The sequence below is a fragment of the Diplotaxodon limnothrissa genome, linkage group LG23 (genome assembly GCF_057381915.1).
Source record: "Diplotaxodon limnothrissa isolate DT_005_m linkage group LG23, D_limnothrissa_male_GT1.1, whole genome shotgun sequence".
In the NCBI taxonomy this organism is placed as follows: domain Eukaryota; kingdom Metazoa; phylum Chordata; class Actinopteri; order Cichliformes; family Cichlidae; genus Diplotaxodon; species Diplotaxodon limnothrissa.
Genome location: NC_140617.1, coordinates 7,068,836 through 7,087,782, shown reverse-complemented (window position 1 = coordinate 7,087,782; position 18,947 = coordinate 7,068,836). Strand labels below are relative to the sequence as shown.

The following is an 18,947-nucleotide window of genomic DNA, read 5'->3' as shown; positions in this document are numbered from 1 at the left end:
GTTTGTGTTTGTCCCTGCAACAGTCATGACTGCGCTGTAGAACAACGCCCCCAGTGGGCAGAATGTAAAAGACATGTCTTCGTATCAATGAAGACATGTCTTTCTGATTCTGACAGTGTAATAAATAAACTTATCATTGGTCTTTTATTTTTTTTTTAACTACTTTCTCTAGCAGAAAACAACATTCATGGACAGGGACTTCTAAAATATTTTCCAAACTATATCTTTTAGATAACTAACAGAAAATGTAATAAAGGTCATCAATATTAGTTAAATATTAGTTAAAAGTATTTTTGCCTTCTCTCAGTCAAACAGCTCTGAGGTAGTTTAATGGCAAAATTACAATGATTTGACCACATCTTTTATATGGTAAATGGTAAGTATTTGTATAGCGCTTTACTAGTCCCTAGGGACCCCAAAGCGCTTTACAAATCCAGTCATCCACCCATTCACACACTGGTGATGGCAAGCTACATTGTAGCCACAGCCACCCTGGGGCACACTGACAGAGGCGAGGCTGCCGGACACTGGCACCGCCAGGCCCTCTGACCACCACCAGTAGGCAACGGGTGAAGTGTCTTGCCCAAGGACACAGCGACTGTCCAAGCCGGGGCTCAAACCGGCAGCCTCCCAATTACAAGGCGAACTCCCAACTCTTGAGCTACACCCATCGCGATATTTGTATAGCGCCTTACTAGTCCCTATTGACCCCAAAGCGCTTTACACATCCAGTCATCCACCCATTCACACACACATTCACACACTGGTGATGGCAAGCTACATTGTAGCCACAGCCACCCTGGGACGCACTGACAGAAGTTTATCTTATTTCATTGTCTCACATACACCAAGTGTGTCGATGACCCCTTGACCTTGTATTTGATAAGAAGTTAAGTGAACAGATTCACAGAGACTGATATTGTTAAACCTCATACAACAGGCCAAGAGACATCAAAAACAGAACGTATAAATTAATAAATAAAACAAACAATTCGGAGCACATACTGAATATTTATAAATTATTCAGTACAGCTTTTAAAGTCTTTAATAATGTAATATACTGCTGACAGAAAACATGATAATCTGCTGTAATATCTTACAGTGTATAACCTCTTAGCATATCAAAGAAATAAGTAATCATAGGATCCTAATTATATGTTACCCTAGAAATGGTTACAGTACTTAAATGAGTCAGTATATGACATTAACAGATCTTCTTATAATGGTATTTTATGCAACATGTCAAATCCAAGTCAAGCCTCTGTCATTGTTTTCAGTGTGGTGTTACTAACTATGGGAATTAGTGACTGGTATTGTCTCTTAATAGCTTCACTGTTATTTCTCAAATTATTTTGAAACCCTAAGTATCAAAGGAGGTGCAAGATGAGATACTGGTGCTGGGTTTCTCATTCAATCAGACTGATTGTGGACGCAGCTTGGACACGAGGGTGGAGATGGTGGTTGGGTTGCGGTGGATGTAGTAGATTGCAGCTCCTCCAGCCATGAATGTCAAGCTAAGCTTGATCAGGAAACCTGTCGTTGAACTCTGTTGTGCATTCAGCTGGAGGAGACATATGAAAAGATTATAAGAATGCATCTTTGATTGGCTGACCGGTGCATACAGCAAAACTCAGAGTATGCAAAATAAACGCTTTTTTCAGACCTGTCTAGTTTTTAGAGGTTGGTACATGCGGTCATACTGAGTGAAGATTGCCTTGCGTGCCCCCTCCCATTTTCCTGGTCCCATCAACCGGTACTGGTAGGCTGTAACAGGCCCCCACAGAACTTTCTTAAATAGAGGGAAGTCTGTGAGGAAGAGCCAGAGGAGATTTGGTTGCACTCCAATGTCCTTTGCTAAGTCGTCCATGTGCTCAACAAAGTCCACCTGCAGAGGTGTTAACTTTGACACAACGTAGCTGTAAAGAGGATAAGTCAAAAAACAAATAAGTTAACCAATAGAATATTAGACCCACACACCTAGTTTTAAACAAGGAAGGGTTGAAAGGTTTAAATGATTTCTTCACTTTTTTGGTAAATGATTTGCAAAAAATATTCTTATTATTACTAAATTTAAGAGGGGAAAATTAGTTTTTAAATACTTTTTTGCAATCTTCTTGGTGTCATTCTCAACAGCTTTGATCATGGCCTGGTTTGAGGGCAGTTTCTTATGTCCTGAAGAGCAAAAGAGAGAAAGCAAGAGTAAAGATAGTGACTGTGTTGATATGTAGATGTTGATGTAATGATAAGGTTTACCAGCAGGGGGCACTGTATTTAAGAAAGCTCATGAATGCCTCCAGGGGGAGCACATAAAAGAAGACTAGTCTGTGGCGTGGCATAAGGATGTTAATAAAATGTTTTGGAGCGGTAGCTCGCAAAGCATAAGTGGATGCTGTGTTATTTTTAACAAGCCCTATGAAGACAAGAAATAGTACCAGGAGTAAAAGCGAGAGTGTGGAAGCGATAGCAGTTCAAAGTTCTGTTTGAGATGGAAATTTGAAGCCACCGGAAGCATTGTCATTTTGGTGTAAAGGAAATAACATTTTTGGGAGACAAATTCTCTGCTGGAGGTCTTGAGCCAGATGAAAGAAAAATAAAAGCCATTGCAACCATACCACACCCAACAGATAAGAGAGGTGTGCTCAGAGTGATGGGAATGATCAACTTTGTTGGAAAATTCATACCTAACTTGTCAGTGAGAACATCAGCACTAAGGGAGTTACTTCGTGATTCCATGGAATTTAAATGGACAGCGAGGCATGAACAAGAATGGAATGATTTAAAGACCACACTGACAACGCGCCCAGTGCTTGCATATTATGATCCAAGAGTCTGAAAATCTCAACAGATGCCTCAAAGGATGGGCTTGGAGCTGTTTTACTTCAAGCTGAAGAGGGGAGCTGGAAACCAATTGCTTATGCTTCTAGATCCATGACTAAGGCTGAAACCAAATATGCTCAGATTGAGAAAGAATGTCTTGGGCTGGCATATAGACTTGATATTTTTCACTGTTATGTTTATGGTCTTCCTACCTTTACAGTTGAGACAGATCATCGTCCTCTTGTGTCAGTCATTAAGAAAAATCTGAATGAGATGTCGCTGAGGATTCAGCGTCTCATGATGAAACTGCAGAGGTATAGTTTTGACTTGATATACACACCAGGCAAGTATTTAGCTTTAGCAGATGCACTGTCACGAGCATCACAGGTGTGTCACGCAAGCTCCACTGAGAAAAAAGTAGATGATCATGTTAATATGATAGTGGAGTCTCTGCCAGTGTCTGACGCAAAGATAAAACAAGTATGTGAGGAGACAGCTGCAGACAGGGAGCTGCAAACAGTGATGGAAAATATCCAAGGAGACTGACCCAAAGGGTCCTGTTCAAAGTATTATCATGTTAGATCAGAGCTTAGCGTGGTAAATGGACTGCTGTTGAGAGGCAATAGGATCGTGATACCACATAGTCTGAGACAGGTGATACTTCAAAGAATACATGAGGGACACCTGGGAATAGAAAAGTGTAAAAGGAGGGCTAGAGATACTGTGTACTAGCCTGGTATTAATAAAGACATTGAGAACATGATCGGAAAGTGTGAAACATGTAAGAAGTTTCAGAGCAGACAGGCAAGAGAACCCATGATGATTCCTGAACTTCCTACAGCACCGTGGAGGAAAGTAGGAACAGATTTATTTCATTTTAATGGGAAAGACTATCTGTTGGTTATAGATTATTACTCTAACTTTCCTGAGATTGCTCTACTTACAAGTACAACTGCTAATAATGTGATCACACATGTGAAGTCCATCTTTGCCAGGCATGGAATACCAGAAACTGTCATTAGTGACAATGGTCCTTGCTATAATTGCAAAGAATGGCAGAATTTCGCAAGAGAATGTGGCTTTAAACATGTCACATCAAGTCCTCAACATCCACAGGGACAAGGGACAAGGGAACAAGAGCACTTGGATTGCTTGCAAAGGATGATGTAGTGAGAATCCAAGATCAGAATGCATGGAACAGGAAAGCCATTGTTCTTCAGGAAGCAGGTCCAAGATTATATGATGTAAGAACTGAAGAAGGTCATGTGCTCAGAAGGAACCATCGCAACTTACTGAAGACTAAAGAGACATTTCAGGAGGAACAATGTGGTGAGGAAGATGAAAATGTTGATGTGTCGCAGCAGCGCCGCCCGGCCCCACAGAGCCCGGGACAGTCCACCCAACCCCACCACAGAGAAAACTGCACCCACCCCACCATCCACTCATCTTCCAGACTACATAAGACAATAAACACCCAGGCTGAGATCTTCCTCCACCTCTCCTGTATCTCCCCCTCCTGCAGAGAGAGTTCCTGAAGAGAGGAAAGCTCCTGCAAGATGTGACAATCTCCCCCACCAGTTGAAGAGCCCCCCAGGTGGCTCGACGCACCGGCGGCACCCTGCTCCAGGGCTGGGCCCCCATGCACCCACCCGCCCACAACCCCGGCAACACACCAACCAGGACCCAAGCCCCCGAGGCCCGGTCCGGGTCCCAGCCCAGAGACGGAGCGCCCCCAGAACCTCACGCCCATCCCGGACCCACCCAGGGGCAGCCAGGCTACCAGGTCAGTAACCCACGTCCGTCAGCACAGACCCTCCCCTAGCCCCGCTGCACGCAGCCGCGAGGAAACAGTCACCGGAGAGCCAACAGAGCCCCTAACCGGACATGACCGCTACCCCGGGTTGAGCCCCCCAAGGAAGATGCCTCCGGGGAACCCCCCGACGCCCTAAGCCTGTCCCTACCCCCACACCAATCACAACAGTGAAGGCGGGACCAAACTATGACCCCCCACCCCCACTAGGTGATGGAGCTGATCAAAGGAGCCCAGAGCAATTGATCTGATGTGGTGGCAGAGGCTGTATCAAGACTAATGTAATCTAATAGATAATTTCTATATTGGTTAGAATTAAGATTATTTTTATTTTTCCAATTCACGAGGACTGTTTTCTTGGCTATGCATAGGGCAGTGAAAACCATATGGGCGATATTCTTTTCTGAAGTGACATTATCTAAGCTGCCCAACAAACACACTAAGGGGGAAGTTGGAATGTTACATTTCAGACACTTCGATAAGTCTTCACATATCTCGCGCCAAAACTTCTGAACTGGTGGACAGAACCAAAGAGCGTGGATATAATTGTCCGGTGAATTGGTTTGGCAGTGTGAGCAGTTGTTGGTAGACGTAAAGCCCATCTTGAACATCCGATGACCTGTATAGTGCACTCTATGTAATATTTTGTATTGAATTAATTGAAGACTGGGATTTCTAATTAGATGAAAGGTTTTTAAGCAAATCTGAGACCAGAAGTTTAGGTCTAAGTTAACTGATAAATCCGCTTCCCATTTTGCAATAGGAAGTGATATTGATTCATCTGTTTTAGAAAGCATTCTGTATATTTTGGATAGTAATTTGGGGGGTTTAAGAGTAAGAAATTGAACCACACTTGGTGGTGTTTGTAGTTCAACTTGACCCGGTTTAAATTTCTTTTTTACTATGGATTTAATTTGTTGATATTCTAAAAATCTTTTCTTGTTGATCCCATATTGTGTAACTAGTCCGTCAAATGAAATAAATTCTGTTCCTTCTAGTATATGTTCTAAATATTTGATTCCTTTATCACTCCAATCTGAAAAGTTTATCATATTATTGTTTTGTAATATGTCAGGGTTGTTCCAGATAGGTGTACGTTTGCATGGGATTAATGAAGACGCCGTCAATTTTAGAAACTCCCACCATGCTGTCAGAGAAGAGCTGATGTTGATGCTTTTAAAGCATTCATGTCGTTGGATGTTTGAGCTGATAAATGGTAGGTCTGAGATCTCTAGATTATTGCAGAGTGCTTGTTCTACATCTAGCCAAGGTTCATCTAAGAGGGTGTGTTTGCTGCACTGGGCCCGGTCTGGATGGGCCTGGGCCCCCTTTCCCTGGCGGGTCGCGGAGTATGGGGGTGCCTACTGGGGTCAGCGGGGGAGCTGGCCCCAGGGAGGGGTCACTTGCCCCTCCCTTCCTTCCCTCCCCATCTCCAGCTGCCTCCCTCTTCCCGCTCCACCACAACCACCCACACATGCAGGGCCTTGGAGTAGGGGTATGTCACCAGGGTGCAGAGGAGGCTACCCCCCCCCTCTGTCCCCTTCTGGCTGCCTCTGCCTCAATTTTATCCCACAACTTAGACATTCACATTACTCACACTCTCATTACACATACATATAGGATCTTGGGGGTGGGCACGATACACGGAGTCCAAAGTACCATCAGGGTGTACACCCCACCCCTGGCATCATTGCCCACCTCTCAATTTTAAATACACGTAGACATTGAGGGCTAGCAGGAGGGACCATGCGCTTACCTGCTGCTCTCTGGCAGGTAGCTCCAAGCCCTCCTGGGTTTTAAATGCACCTTAGAACACACATGCATCAACATTACAATGAGCGGGTGGAGGGAGGTTCGGAGTCTTCTCTCACCCCCGTTCTCTGCGACCTGCTGGAGCAGGGGGGCTAGGACTAGGAGGAGGAGTTGGCCGTCCGACTGCGGTCTGGAGTGTGGAGCCTTCCTGCTGCTGCGGAGTCGGGGCGGTCTGCCTCCCCCCACCGCAGGGAAAAGGGAAACACCACCTGGGTCTGGGTGCAGTTCCCCCCTCCAGGGGCGGGGGCACCTAGACCCGGTTTGTAGAGTACGCTTGGGGAGTGTGATCGTGTGTACAACGTCTCTTTATGTCTGTCTCCACGTTGGTTGAGTGTGGAGTAAGTGCATATGAGAGCATGAGGGTGGGAATGGATGTTTGTATCTGTGTGTGCCTGTATGTCTGTGTCTATATGTCAGGTTGGGTGTCAGGCGCCACCTCTCTGGGGACATCTCAGGCCCTCCAAGGTTTGGAGGCCTATCTCCCCCTACCACCACTTCCCCTGCCAGTGGCGGACCCCCTCAGACATCGGTGCGTTGGTGGTTCTTTGTGTCCGGGGATGGGCGTCCAGGTACACACCGGCTCACTCCTTGGCGGCCGCTTATCGGGGCCTGGAGCCTGGGGCTTGCTCGGGCCACTTCGGAGGTGGGGTGCCCCCGGCCTCTCGGCCTGGGGCTCGGTCACTCAGGCGCAGCTGGCTGCCGGCGGAGCTCACGGGCGCGTCACTGCAACTCCCCCTGGATTCTGCTCCGCGGCTGCTGAGTGAGCCCTCATCTGGGACTCTCCTCAGCTCTTTCCGGGACAGTGGCGCAGCTGCCCCTCTGTTAGTCTTCCTTGGTCTCTTGTGTTCTGGGGGCCTCTGGATGTCTGGAGTTTTGATCTCCTCCACACCTGCTTCACGCCCTGGAGGACGGGGCTGTGGCCCCCCCACACCCTCTAGCAGATTATTACATGAAGGAACCTTTTAAAAAAACAAAAAACAAGCGCGTCCATGCTCACAGGTGTACACACGGGTGATCACACCCACAAACTACACCCTTTTTGGCTCCTACCTCAAAGCACACTGTGTTCTGTTGATCTTATGTGCTGCACAATAATGTTTAACATTTAGTATTTACTGTCATATTCCCATATATCATTGTGATGTTGTTTATTCTATTACTCTTGTTCTCTTCTGCTTGCTTTCTTTTTTCTTTCTCAGCAGGTGATCCAGGTGATTGATATATGCATTTTTTTTTCTCTGCCCGTTCTGTTGGTTTTTGTCTTTTGCCCTTCTCCCCCGTCCCTCTTCTCAGCTGTTTCTCTTTCCCTCTTTCTTTCTCCCCTTCTTTCCCCCAGTCAAGTCTGTCCCGTATTCAGTAAGTGAAAATAAAATAAACAATAAAAGGTGAATCAAATGGACCATTACGGCAAGGCTGGGATGGTCAGTTTGGTAAAGTAAATCCGTTGGGCATCTTTCTTTGCCTTTAGACAACAATTCTGATGGCAAAAGAGCCAAACGGGACAGGCCAAAAAAAAAAAGAAAAAAAAAAAAAGAAAATGTTGATGTGTCACATGCAGAGACGGTGTCTGATTTGAAACTACTAGATGGACATGAAACTGTGAAGAAAAGTGAAGTTGTTTCAGAACCTGTATTGAGGAGGTCATGAATGCCTCCAGGGAGAGCGCATAAAAGAAGACTAGTCTGTGGTGTGGTATAAGGATGTTAATAAAATGTTTGGAGCGGTAGCTCGCAAAGCATAAGTGGATGCTGTGTTATTTTTAACAAGCGCTACAAAGACAACACAGCGTCAATCATTAGTAAAATGCAATGTATTTGATATTTTACTGTAAAAGATTTTATTTCACCTCAGTTTTTAAATTTTCTTTTATTGGAAATTCCTCACCTTTGAAGACACGAGTGACAAAACGGGCCTGCATTTCAGCTTGAGGCATGATGGCTCCGTCAGAATGGATAAAACCCACAATAGCTAGGGTAGGCTGCTCTAGGATTGGAGGAAAAACATGTTTGTACAGTCCAATACGGTGCCCAGACTTGTATATGGCATTTTTTGGCAAGTAGGGGAAATCGTAGTTATATCCTGTGGCAAACACAATCAGGTCCACCTGTAATAAAGAGGACAAGAAAGAAGAGCTGAAATTGTTTTTAATGACATTAAGAACTGGAATATTTAAAGCACATCAGATAATTTGGTTCTCTGACATTTTCTGCAGTACTGCCATCATCAAACACCACAGTGGAACCACGGATCTCTTTTATGTTTGGTTTGACGATGACCGACCCAGACAAAATCCGGAAGGGCAGATCGTCATTGATCACTGGGATCTGGCTGAAGAGCCTGATGAGGTGAGGGCAGCAGAGGAAAGACAGACATGTAAAATTCATATATAATAATATATTCTGATAACTACGTGGTAAACTACATGGTAAATGCCCTGCATTTATATAGCGCTTTACTAGTCCCTAAGGACCCCAAAGCGCTTTACACATCCAGTCATTCACCCATTCACACACTGGTGATGGCAAGCTACATTGTAGCCACAGCCACCCTGGGGCGCACTGACAGAGGCGAGGCTGCCGGACACTGGCGCCACCGGGCCCTCTGACCACCACCAGTAGGCAACGGGTGAAGTATCTTGCCCAAGGACACAACGACCGAGACTGTCCAAGCTGGGTCTCGAACCGGCAGCCTCCCGATTACGAGGCAAACTCCCAACTCTTGAGCCACGATTGCCCACATGCCCAATAGACAAATTATGATTTAAATAGTGTTCACTTCATAGCAGATACACAGTCTATGGACAATTTTGGTATGGTGAACAGTTTAGCAAACAAGATGAGACAATCAGCTTATATGTGATAGATTGCATTCAGCGAAACCGTGGCGTTAGGGAAGAATTTACATATCCCACCTGTGTTTGGGTTTGAGGCCATACATGGCGTGATCATACATGGAGTTGAGCTTTTTCTCACCAAGCCAGTTGAGAAATCTCATTGGCAACAGCCTGAACATGATATGGACAAAGCGTGTGTTGAACCTGTCCACTGGAAGACCATTGTCAGAAACCTGACGAATGACCCAAGCACCACTACGAGTGCTCAGATACATCTGTAAGACAAGACACAGAAAGAAAGAAGTAACACTAACGTGAAATTGTCTTATCTCACGGGATGAAGGGCATCCTTGTACTCTTTATTTTAGGAGGTAAAGCTTGAGGAATGAGGATGCAAAAGGCACATCAAACCAGATTGGCACACTATCAGACAAAAAAAGGGACACTAAAATGTTAGGAAGAAAGCTGAGCGCTTAGAGAGCACTACCAACCTGCTCTGCAACTCTGCTGCCCTCCACCGCGATGTCACCTCCTGAGTTGCCGATGCCGATGACCACAACTCTCTTCCCATGCATGTCTTCAGGCCCCTTGTAGTCCCAGCTATGGGAGTATTTTCCTTCAAATGTCTCAATTTCTTTCAGACAACAGAGTGGAATTTTTATACAGTCATGTTTTAACATTTATCATGTGGTGGTACAGATATTCACTCACCTGGGAAGTCTTTGAGTGGCAGGTTAGGATAGTTGAAGTGACCAGTGCAGCAGATAATGGCATCAAAAATGTGGTTCTCCTCGTATCCATCTCTAGTCTCAGTCACCACATCCCACTGACCAGTGCGAGAAAAGTCCGGTCTCTGTTTCACACTCTTGACTTTGGTCTAAGATACAATAAATATAATAGCAGGTCAGTTTATACATATAAATATTAATATAGGGTATAATAAAATTGATCGCTCTTCTTTCTATCTTGCTACCTGGAAGCGAATGTATTGCAGTAGTTTAAAGTGGTCTGCATACATTCTGAAGTAGTTCAAGATTTTAGAGTGGTGCATGTAGTTGGGGTAGTCTGCAGGGATTGGGTAGTCACTGTAGCACATCATCTCCTTCCACACATTGATAGTAAGGGAACGATAGATACTAGCTCTGTTTGGTTCTGACACTTCCTGCAGAGAAGACGTTCCAGACAACAGATGTTAAGAAATAATAGTTTAAAATTGTACATTAAATTTTATATGAAAAATAGTCACAGTCAGTAGTGAATCTTTCTCTAGACTAAAGTCTTGCCTTGAATTTCCACAGTCCACCCATGTCATCACTGCTTTCAAAGCAGGTTGGCTCCATGCCCTCATCCAGACAAGCCTTTACGCTGGTCAGACCACAGGGTCCTGCCCCGATCACTGCTACTTTGTGAACCATGATGGATCTGCAACAGGAGAAAAATATTTATCAAAGGAGAAAAAAGGGAAAATTAAAGTTAAACAAGACACCGTATAGTACGATATCGTACAGGAAGAGACAAAGTTGCAGTGAAACTCAATACCGAAAGCTTTTGTAAAGAAAAAGGGAAACCTTATTGGTTGTTTCCATTGCAACATGTATTGCATTGCTTATACAGTTGCACATTTACTTGCCGTAATATTCATGTAACTCTACACATTTAAAATTTTACGAAAGTCAGATAACTCCTGTTACAGATAGATTACACAGATAATGAAGCCGTACGTCTTAGAGCATATCTTACAGTCTGTAACCGATTGCATTTAAAAGTCATATTACCATAAACACGAGCCCTGTGTCAGCCTTACCTCTTCTGTATAGAGCGAGATGAAATGAGTGATCCTGTCCTCCAGTTTAAATACTCAGTCAGATTTTAACAAACACGCAAACATGAAAGGCGGATGATTGATCAGCTCAAAAGTCCCAAAACAAGTCAATAAGTTAAGAAATACTCTTAAGAAGATCGTTTCTGCATTGCTTTTATGACGCTATTTAGAACCATTAAGAATGTAAAGAAGAATGCAAAACTGTGTGCCGTGTAAATGGAATACCTTGATTAAAATATAACTTAAAATATAGGTCCTGAAAACGAGGGGGATAAATGTCAGGAAAGATATTACGAGAGAGTTCTTGTTGATCAATAAGTTCAATAAGTGTCTTTAAAAAATAGTTTGAAAAGCAAAAACAGTAGTTTGACCTTACCTGCTCTTTGTACACTTAAAATATATCTTACATGAAAATAACACTTATGTAAAAGTTCAGGCAAGAATCAATCTGAATATTGATCTAATTTGCACAGGCAGTCTATAAACCACATAAAATGTCTTTTCATCATGTTTGTTTTCATGTTGAAGAAAGGCGAAAATCTAAACATATGAAGAGTGAGACACAGGCACTCCAAACACTCTACGTGACCAGGGGCTTCTGCACATTTTTATAAAGTATTTGCTTTGAAACACAAATGTCAGCATTTCCTTATCAGACCAATCGATTTTTGTGTTTGGAGGCATTGATAGGTTTGACTCAGTATCTATGCTTTGGCTTCTCTCTTTCTTTTGTAAGTAAACATGCTGCAGATTCGAACCCTTGAGAAGCAGATTACCAACCTTATGTTCTTTTTTATCTTTAGCTCTCTGAAATTTGGCAAACAGACTTTGTAGTATTCAAATGCCCCCAATGTTTCAGTCCTTGGCTATTTTGTGGTGTTTGAGTTTTGAGTGTTTTTTCCCTAGTATCTGTAGTTTTGATTCTTTTTTATTGGAAATCTGGATTCCTGTTTTGATTCATCTAGTTTTTCCAGCAGTTTTGTGTTATTTCTTTTGATATAATTGAATCTGTTTCTGTTTTCCTTGATGGATATTTAAGTGATGAGTCTGATTTTAAGATTGTGTGTTCTGGTTTATGTCTTGATTTTTATTGTTTGCAGTGATTTCAGCTCCCTCTTGTCTTTCTGTTAATGCCTGATTACCTGCCTCTATGTCCAGTGAAAGTCTAGTCTCCATGTTTTGGTTAGTTCCTGAGTATCTTGCATTACTTTTACTTGCTCCTTTGGAATTATTTGGATTATTCTCACTTGTGTCTCATTCATGTATAAATCATCTACCCCTGCAAATGATACAACCATCTCAGCCTCCACCATTGGCCACATGACCAGTCTCCACAAGGAATTTATCTATGTTGCCAAACTCCTGTCTGGCTTGGCACTCTCCACAGGTCCCATTTGTCTTACCCTATCCTAAATCCTTGGGACCTGCCCGCTTGAGATCTCTGTTTTCTGTGTTCCCACGCTCGCACACAGTTTCCAGATATAATTAATTTTCTTCTTTTTTTCTTCCTTTTTCCTCCCAAACTAAATCCAGCTTCTGCTTGTTTTGTCAGTTAGCTTCCAGTTCAAATCATTTTAATTTTATTTCATTTATATAGAGCCAGCTAACAACAGTTGCCTCATTTCTGGCGAGAACTCACTTCTTTCAGTATTCTTTGCCAAGAAAGGCTTCTTTCAGATTCCTACCCCCATGACACTCTTGACCCACCCTCTGTGGAATCTGAGAGTAAAAAGCTTGGGTCTCATGTTACACCCCTGAATGATCCCAAATGTAACAAGCGGGTGTTTCCTCACTGAAAACCTTTACTCAAATGATATATCTCAAATATATAAACAATTTAGAATTAACTAGATTAATGGGTTTACACTCGTACATTACAGCTCTATCACAGGCTGTATTTAACCCATTGCTGGGAGTTTGCTCACACATTGCAAAACTTTCTAACTAATATACATATTCTTTTCATACTTGGAATAGTATTAACATGCACCTTTTTTTCCCTCCATAACTCATTTTAGTAACACTCAACACTGTAAGCATACCTGCAGGGGAGAAATAACCACAAAAGTGACAAGCTGGTGCTTCCTCACTGAGAACTTTTACTCGAATGAGGATTTCCCCCAGCTAAATGGGTGGAGACAAAAGCAATCAATCTCAAGTGACCCGATTCAGACCACTTCGTAGATCACAGATAACACTTAATATTTAACAGTAAGGGAGGAGGCACCTTAAGGAAACGGCGACGTTGAAAGTGCCACACTGATCCCAGCACTTCCTTTAAAAACAAACACGCAGGGCTGGAACGTGTGGACTTTGGTCCACTTCGGAGAGAGACTGTACAATTTTTAACCAGCCAAATCAAACCTGGGGACTGACTGAGGACGTGCTGAGTGTGCGCACCGATCATACATGGCGCTGTTTTTACTCGGGAGACGTGGCTCTAAGAGAGCCATGACAGCGATCCGGCCGTACTGCTCTTCAGTGGCCTCAGGCAAGAAGCCTGTTAATGGAGTGGATCTGTACTACGAGCAGACAGGCAGAGGAAAACATGCTGTGCTGTTGCTTCCTGGCGCTCTGGGAAGCACAAAGACGGATTTTGGTCCTCAGCTTAAGTCTCTGGCCAAAGAACGCTTCACTGTAGTTGGCTGGGATCCCCGCGGGTATGGACAATCCCGTTACCCAGACAGAGACTTCCCCCCTGACTTTTTTGAGAGGGATGCGAAGGATGCAGTTGATCTTATGAAGACACTGGGATTCGGCAAGTTCTCCCTGCTTGGGTGGAGTGACGGGGGAATCACGGCTCTGGTTGCAGCCGCAAGGAACCCCGATCTGATCAACAAGATGGTCGTGTGGGGAGCCAATGCTTTTGTTTCCCAGCAGGACCTCAAGCTTTACAATGAGGTGCGTGATGTCTCCAAATGGAGTGCGAGGATGAGGCAACCCATGGAGGAGGTGTATGGGGTGCAAGTCTTTGCTAAACTGTGGGAGGCCTGGGTGGATGGAATCGCACAGTTTGTCCACAGACCAGAAGGAAGCATCTGCATGGAACTTCTGCCCCTGATCAGCTGTCCAACCCTCATCATCCATGGAGAGAAAGACCCCATGGTGCCAATTCTCCACCCTGAGTACCTCCTCAAACACATCAAAGGTTCACGATTGCATTTAATGCCAGAGGGGAAACACAACCTCCACCTGAGGCATGCTGATGAATTCAACACACTGGTGGAAGACTTCCTAGAAGAGTGAAACCACGGCTTCATTATTCGACTGTGGAGAAAAAGAGTTGGTGTTACTTTAAAAATAAAATGTAGAATGTGAATTGTAATGTTATTTTGATTATTTTTTTATGATGCAATCTTCATTTGGAATGTTAGATTTAATAAAAAAAAAGTAAAAGGAAGGAATGCTGCCCTTATCATAGGTCATGCATCTTGCTGGGTGCCTCTCTCGCTCTCTGTGGCAGGTGCCTTTTCAGGTTCAGCCACTGCATTTGAGGATAGGTATGCATGCGGTAGGTTCCCATCAGGCAAAGTTTTAAGCATGTAAGTTTATGTCCGGATTTTCACTAGGCTCACTGAACTCGAAAACTACGAAAACTGGCTTTTCAAATTTTCCTCCTGCTGGTGTGCAGTTATGTACAATATCCATCTCTGATCCACCAAGAAGGCCGTTTCTTTCCATTGACACGGTGGAAGCTTGGAGTGGTTATTAATGTAGCTCATACTCATCTCCACTGTCTTCCTCAGATTCCTGAATTTGCGTTTCAGGCCGGTGCCTCCTTTCCTGTTTTCTTTGGTCCCTTCTGGGGGCTCCAGTTGTGTCTCAACAGGCGATTGATCACAGGGCATTAAGAAGTTTCTGTGCAGGCCTCTGGAGCGTCGTTTTCCCCTTTCTGGTTTCACTTCATAGATTGGCAGGTCAGAACCCACTGGGCTCACTACTATGTGAACAATGTCCTCCCAGGAACAGATTGGCTGGTCTTCCCCTGGGTGTCAGATTCTTAATCAAGACATGTTCACCGGGTTGCAGCAATCCTGTTTGGGATTTCCACTAAAGTAGACTCCAGTATGTCCAAAACTCAGACGTATCACCCCCACCCTCACAAATCTCCACTGGCTCCCGGTTAAGTCACGCATGACTTACAAGATCCTTCTTCTTACTTACAAATCCCTCAATGCCCTGGCACCTCAGTATCTCTCTGAGCTGCTGCAACCATCCACACAGTCTTGGATGCTACAGTACTCATCCATGGGCCTCAATATCTTTCAGTGTGGCAGCCCCCACACTCTGAAACTCTCTACCATATGAGATTTGCAATGTCCCGTCACTGGAGTCCTTCAAGAAACTTCTCAAGACAAGCCTCTAGCCTTTTTAACTTCTTGCTATACTCTTGTGTAAAGAGTCCTTGAGTTTCTTGAAAGGCGCAACACAAATCTAAGTTGTTATTATTATTATTATTATTAATAATTTTATTATTATGGGATTCTGGCAAACTGTCAGGTGGCTCAGGAAGGGGATTACATGTAGCCTAGAATGCTGCTGACTTCAATAGAGAATGAAATTGCGCAATGTAAGGAATACTTATTCTGTTTTAGTTGACATGCATGTTCAACATTGTGCAGACATCAGGAACACAGACTGGGGTCATGGTTGTCATTTTTAAGAAGACACCCAAGGGTATACTTCAATTATAGGGGGATCACATCACCCTGGGAAGGTCTATGACAGGTTAATAGAGAAGAGCCATTAATCCAACCTCAAATTTGGAGAGGAACTGCAGTTTTTTTGTTGGTGATGGAATGCTTGGGCAGCTCTTCATCCTCTCAAGGATATTGTAGGGTTTGGTGAGAGTTTGTCCACAAAGTCTAAATGTGTTTTTGTGTTGATTTACTGGTCGATCCATTCATTACTTCCTACCCTCAGAAGTGGGAAGTAATGAAGTACAAATACTTTGTTACTGTGCTTAAGTAGAATTTTCAGGTATCTGTACTTTACTTCAGTATTTTTTTCCTTAAACTTTTTCCTTATACTTTTAATATTTTAAACACATAGCTGTACTTTCTACTCCTGGTGTTGGCCAGAGGGGCCGATGGCGCGATATGGCAGCCTCGCTTCTGTCAGTCTGCCCCAGGGCAGCTGTGGCTACAACCGTAGCTTGCCTCCACCAGTGTGTGAATGTGAGAGTGAATGAATAGTGGCATTGTAAAGCGCTTTGGGTGCCTTGAAAAGCGCTATATAAATCCAATCCATTACATTTTCAAAATAGGCTTGTTACTTTAGCTTTAACACATCGCAGGTTAATGTTAGATAAACAGATTACTTTCATGTACTGTGATAGATTCAAAGTAAAGAACGCTGTGTTGGACTGGTGCAATATGCTAAGCTATCAAAACTGTTTTTAGGTTTCCCCACAGGCTGAATCTCCCTTCCTTTTTTTCTTTGCTCATGCTCTACTTACCAGATTCAAATTGAATACATTTATTAGAATTAATATTTGGACTGAAATAAAAAATTGCATTCCCCTACTGATAATACTTTATTATTACATGAATATAGCACAAGGTTTAATTAGCTTTGAACAAAAATATCTGGTGGAACTTCCTCCAAAGAGCTACTTTTTACTTTCTTGCTCTGAGTACATTTCATAACCTGTCCTTTTTCACTTGAGTAAAGAATTTGAATTTGTTTTTCAACTTTTACTAGAGTACTTTACAACACTAGTATCTGCGCTTCTGCTTAAGCATAGAATGTCTGTACTTTTTTCACCCTCACTTAGGGCTATGAGCTCTGGGTAATGACCAAAAGAGGAGACCAGGAAATGCTGGAGAAATTTTATATCCCAGCTGGCCGGGGAATATCTCGGTATCCCCGTGGGGAAACTGGAGGAAGTGGCTTCTCTACTTAGACTCCTGCCCCTGCAACCCTAATCTCTATAAGCAGCAGAAAATGAATGGGTAGATGGCCTGGGGGAAAAAAAGAAGCCTCCTGTGAAAGTTAGGGTAGCTAAAAAGCAATATAAAAATGTAAATAGCCTAACACATCTAAAAATATCTCATTCCACCTCAGACACCATCGACTTAAATAATAGCTTACCTACAAAACCTACAAGCCAATTGAGCCACAGAAACATTTAACTAGATAGACTTTGATCTAAATTCCCTCAGCTTTTCCATGTTTTTGGATACACCATCAGGTTAGGAAGTATATATATATATATATATATATATATATATATATATATATATATATATATATATATATATAACAATAGTCATTTCTCCATCACCTAATATTGGTTCATTCTACTTATACAGTAAAATTATCTGTTGAAATAATCACACTTTTTCAGACTGATATATCTAACATGCAGCAACTCACTACTGCAATGTTTTGCCAAAAAGACAAGAAGTGAATCCCCCTTGATTGTTTCCATGCTTTAAGAAGTGCACAGTGTTAGCTGTTTACATTTGTCACATGCTGCACTATGACATGTAAATATGGTGGTCATGAGACACTGCTATATAATGTTTTATTTAGAAATACAATAGTTTTGCCACTAGTTAAGTGTGAGCATACTGCTATTGAGTGGAAAATGGGGGTTAGCTCCAAGTGGAATACAAATAAATCATTATTTAGTTTAAAAAAAACAAACTTCATGTGTCATTTAGGTGCTTTACAGTACAAATAGCAGAACAAACTGTTCCCAGCAATTTGCTGATTACACAGTAAGCACTAATGGGTTTAGCTTCATTTATATTTCTGGATTCCCAGGATACTGCACAGCACAGCAACCCTTAGTCCCCACTTCTGTCATAAAACTTTGTCAGTTCCTAGAACTTGCATGAAGGCCAAAGGTGATTTTGCTGTAATAGCACTGAAACTTTGGAATGACCCTTTGGATGTAGTTTGCTCAGCTAATTTGCTCTGCAGTCATATTTTTGCAGCCTGTTGATACTTTGCTTTTACAAGCTTGCTTTGGATGTCAAACCTATTCTGTACTTTTCACTTTCATCTCTGCAGTTATGCATTTTACAGATTATTTCTTTATCGCAACCGTGCACAGCACAGAAATGCAAGAATGAAAATGCAAATATTCTTTTTTGGGTAGTCACTTTGTATAATTTTTCAGCCTCGACTGTCATGCAATTATTTTTTATGTGCACATGTGGGAATCAGCCCCTGAAAATGCAGAAAATTCAGGGATTAGAAATGATAAATTTACTTGTGCTATCCCAAAAAATGTGTGTGCATGTGTGTCAGAGTGTGTAGGGAAACAAAACTGAAGGACGCCAGGTTTCTTTCTTACCTTGATCCTGGTATGTTTGTTGGCTCTGTGTCTGGAAAGAGGAAAGAGAATCATCAGAGCACCGACTTTTATAGCCCTACTGAGACAGCGACCAATGACAGGCTTCCCCCTCCCCAACATAGGGATGAAAAGACCAAATGTTCTTCTAAGATCGATTAGAAAGGACGTGGTATGCGTCATGTATATAGATGCATTTTATTTGAATATTGAAGAAAAAAAAAGAATTTAAGTTGTTTTTTCTTTCAAAGAAACATACAGAAAAAATAGTAATAATATATTCCTGTAGCATGTACTGGAAATGGGGGCGGTCTTAGCTCGGATGATTTAATAAAGCAGTTCTCACCTCATGGGTGTAATTGGCAGCCAACCCAGAGTCCTTTGTAGCTGTGGACAGGCATAAGCTCATTAGGGAAGTAAAGCTAATCGGACTGTTAATTTAGCATGTTGTTAGATGACTTTTATAAAAAGGTAACAAAAACTGGATCTAGTTGTAAAACAAATATTCTTTGCTTTACAGTAGGTGGTGTGTTTGAGCAGAGGCTAATAA

At 42.8% G+C, this 18,947-nt stretch overlaps 2 protein-coding genes across 3 annotated transcripts; one reads left to right on the top strand and one right to left on the bottom strand.

Annotated features, from left to right (window-relative positions):
• Positions 1-1,230: 1,230 nt before the first annotated feature.
• Positions 1,231-18,428, bottom strand: LOC146607435 (flavin-containing monooxygenase 5-like). Of its 2 annotated transcripts, none has more exons than XM_085348876.1 (11): positions 18,401-18,428; positions 10,556-10,694; positions 10,246-10,434; positions 9,984-10,149; positions 9,764-9,906; positions 9,351-9,547; positions 8,641-8,776; positions 8,324-8,543; positions 2,100-2,172; positions 1,664-1,916; positions 1,231-1,561 (listed from the first exon to the last, which is right to left on the bottom strand). In XM_085348876.1, the coding sequence occupies exons 2-11, from the start codon at positions 10,685-10,687 to the stop codon at positions 1,415-1,417; spliced, it is 1,656 nt and encodes a 551-aa protein (XP_085205002.1). In that variant the 5' UTR covers positions 10,688-10,694; positions 18,401-18,428; the 3' UTR covers positions 1,231-1,414. The 2 variants fall into 2 exon arrangements, with proteins under 2 accessions (XP_085205002.1, XP_085205003.1); XM_085348877.1 differs by lacking the exon at positions 18,401-18,428 and adding an exon at positions 13,137-13,190.
• On the top strand, positions 13,341-14,406 carry LOC146607436 (serine hydrolase BPHL-like). The gene has a single exon (XM_085348364.1). The coding sequence runs from the start codon at positions 13,504-13,506 to the stop codon at positions 14,338-14,340; it is 837 nt and encodes a 278-aa protein (XP_085204490.1). The 5' UTR covers positions 13,341-13,503; the 3' UTR covers positions 14,341-14,406.
• Positions 18,429-18,947: the final 519 nt, after the last annotated feature.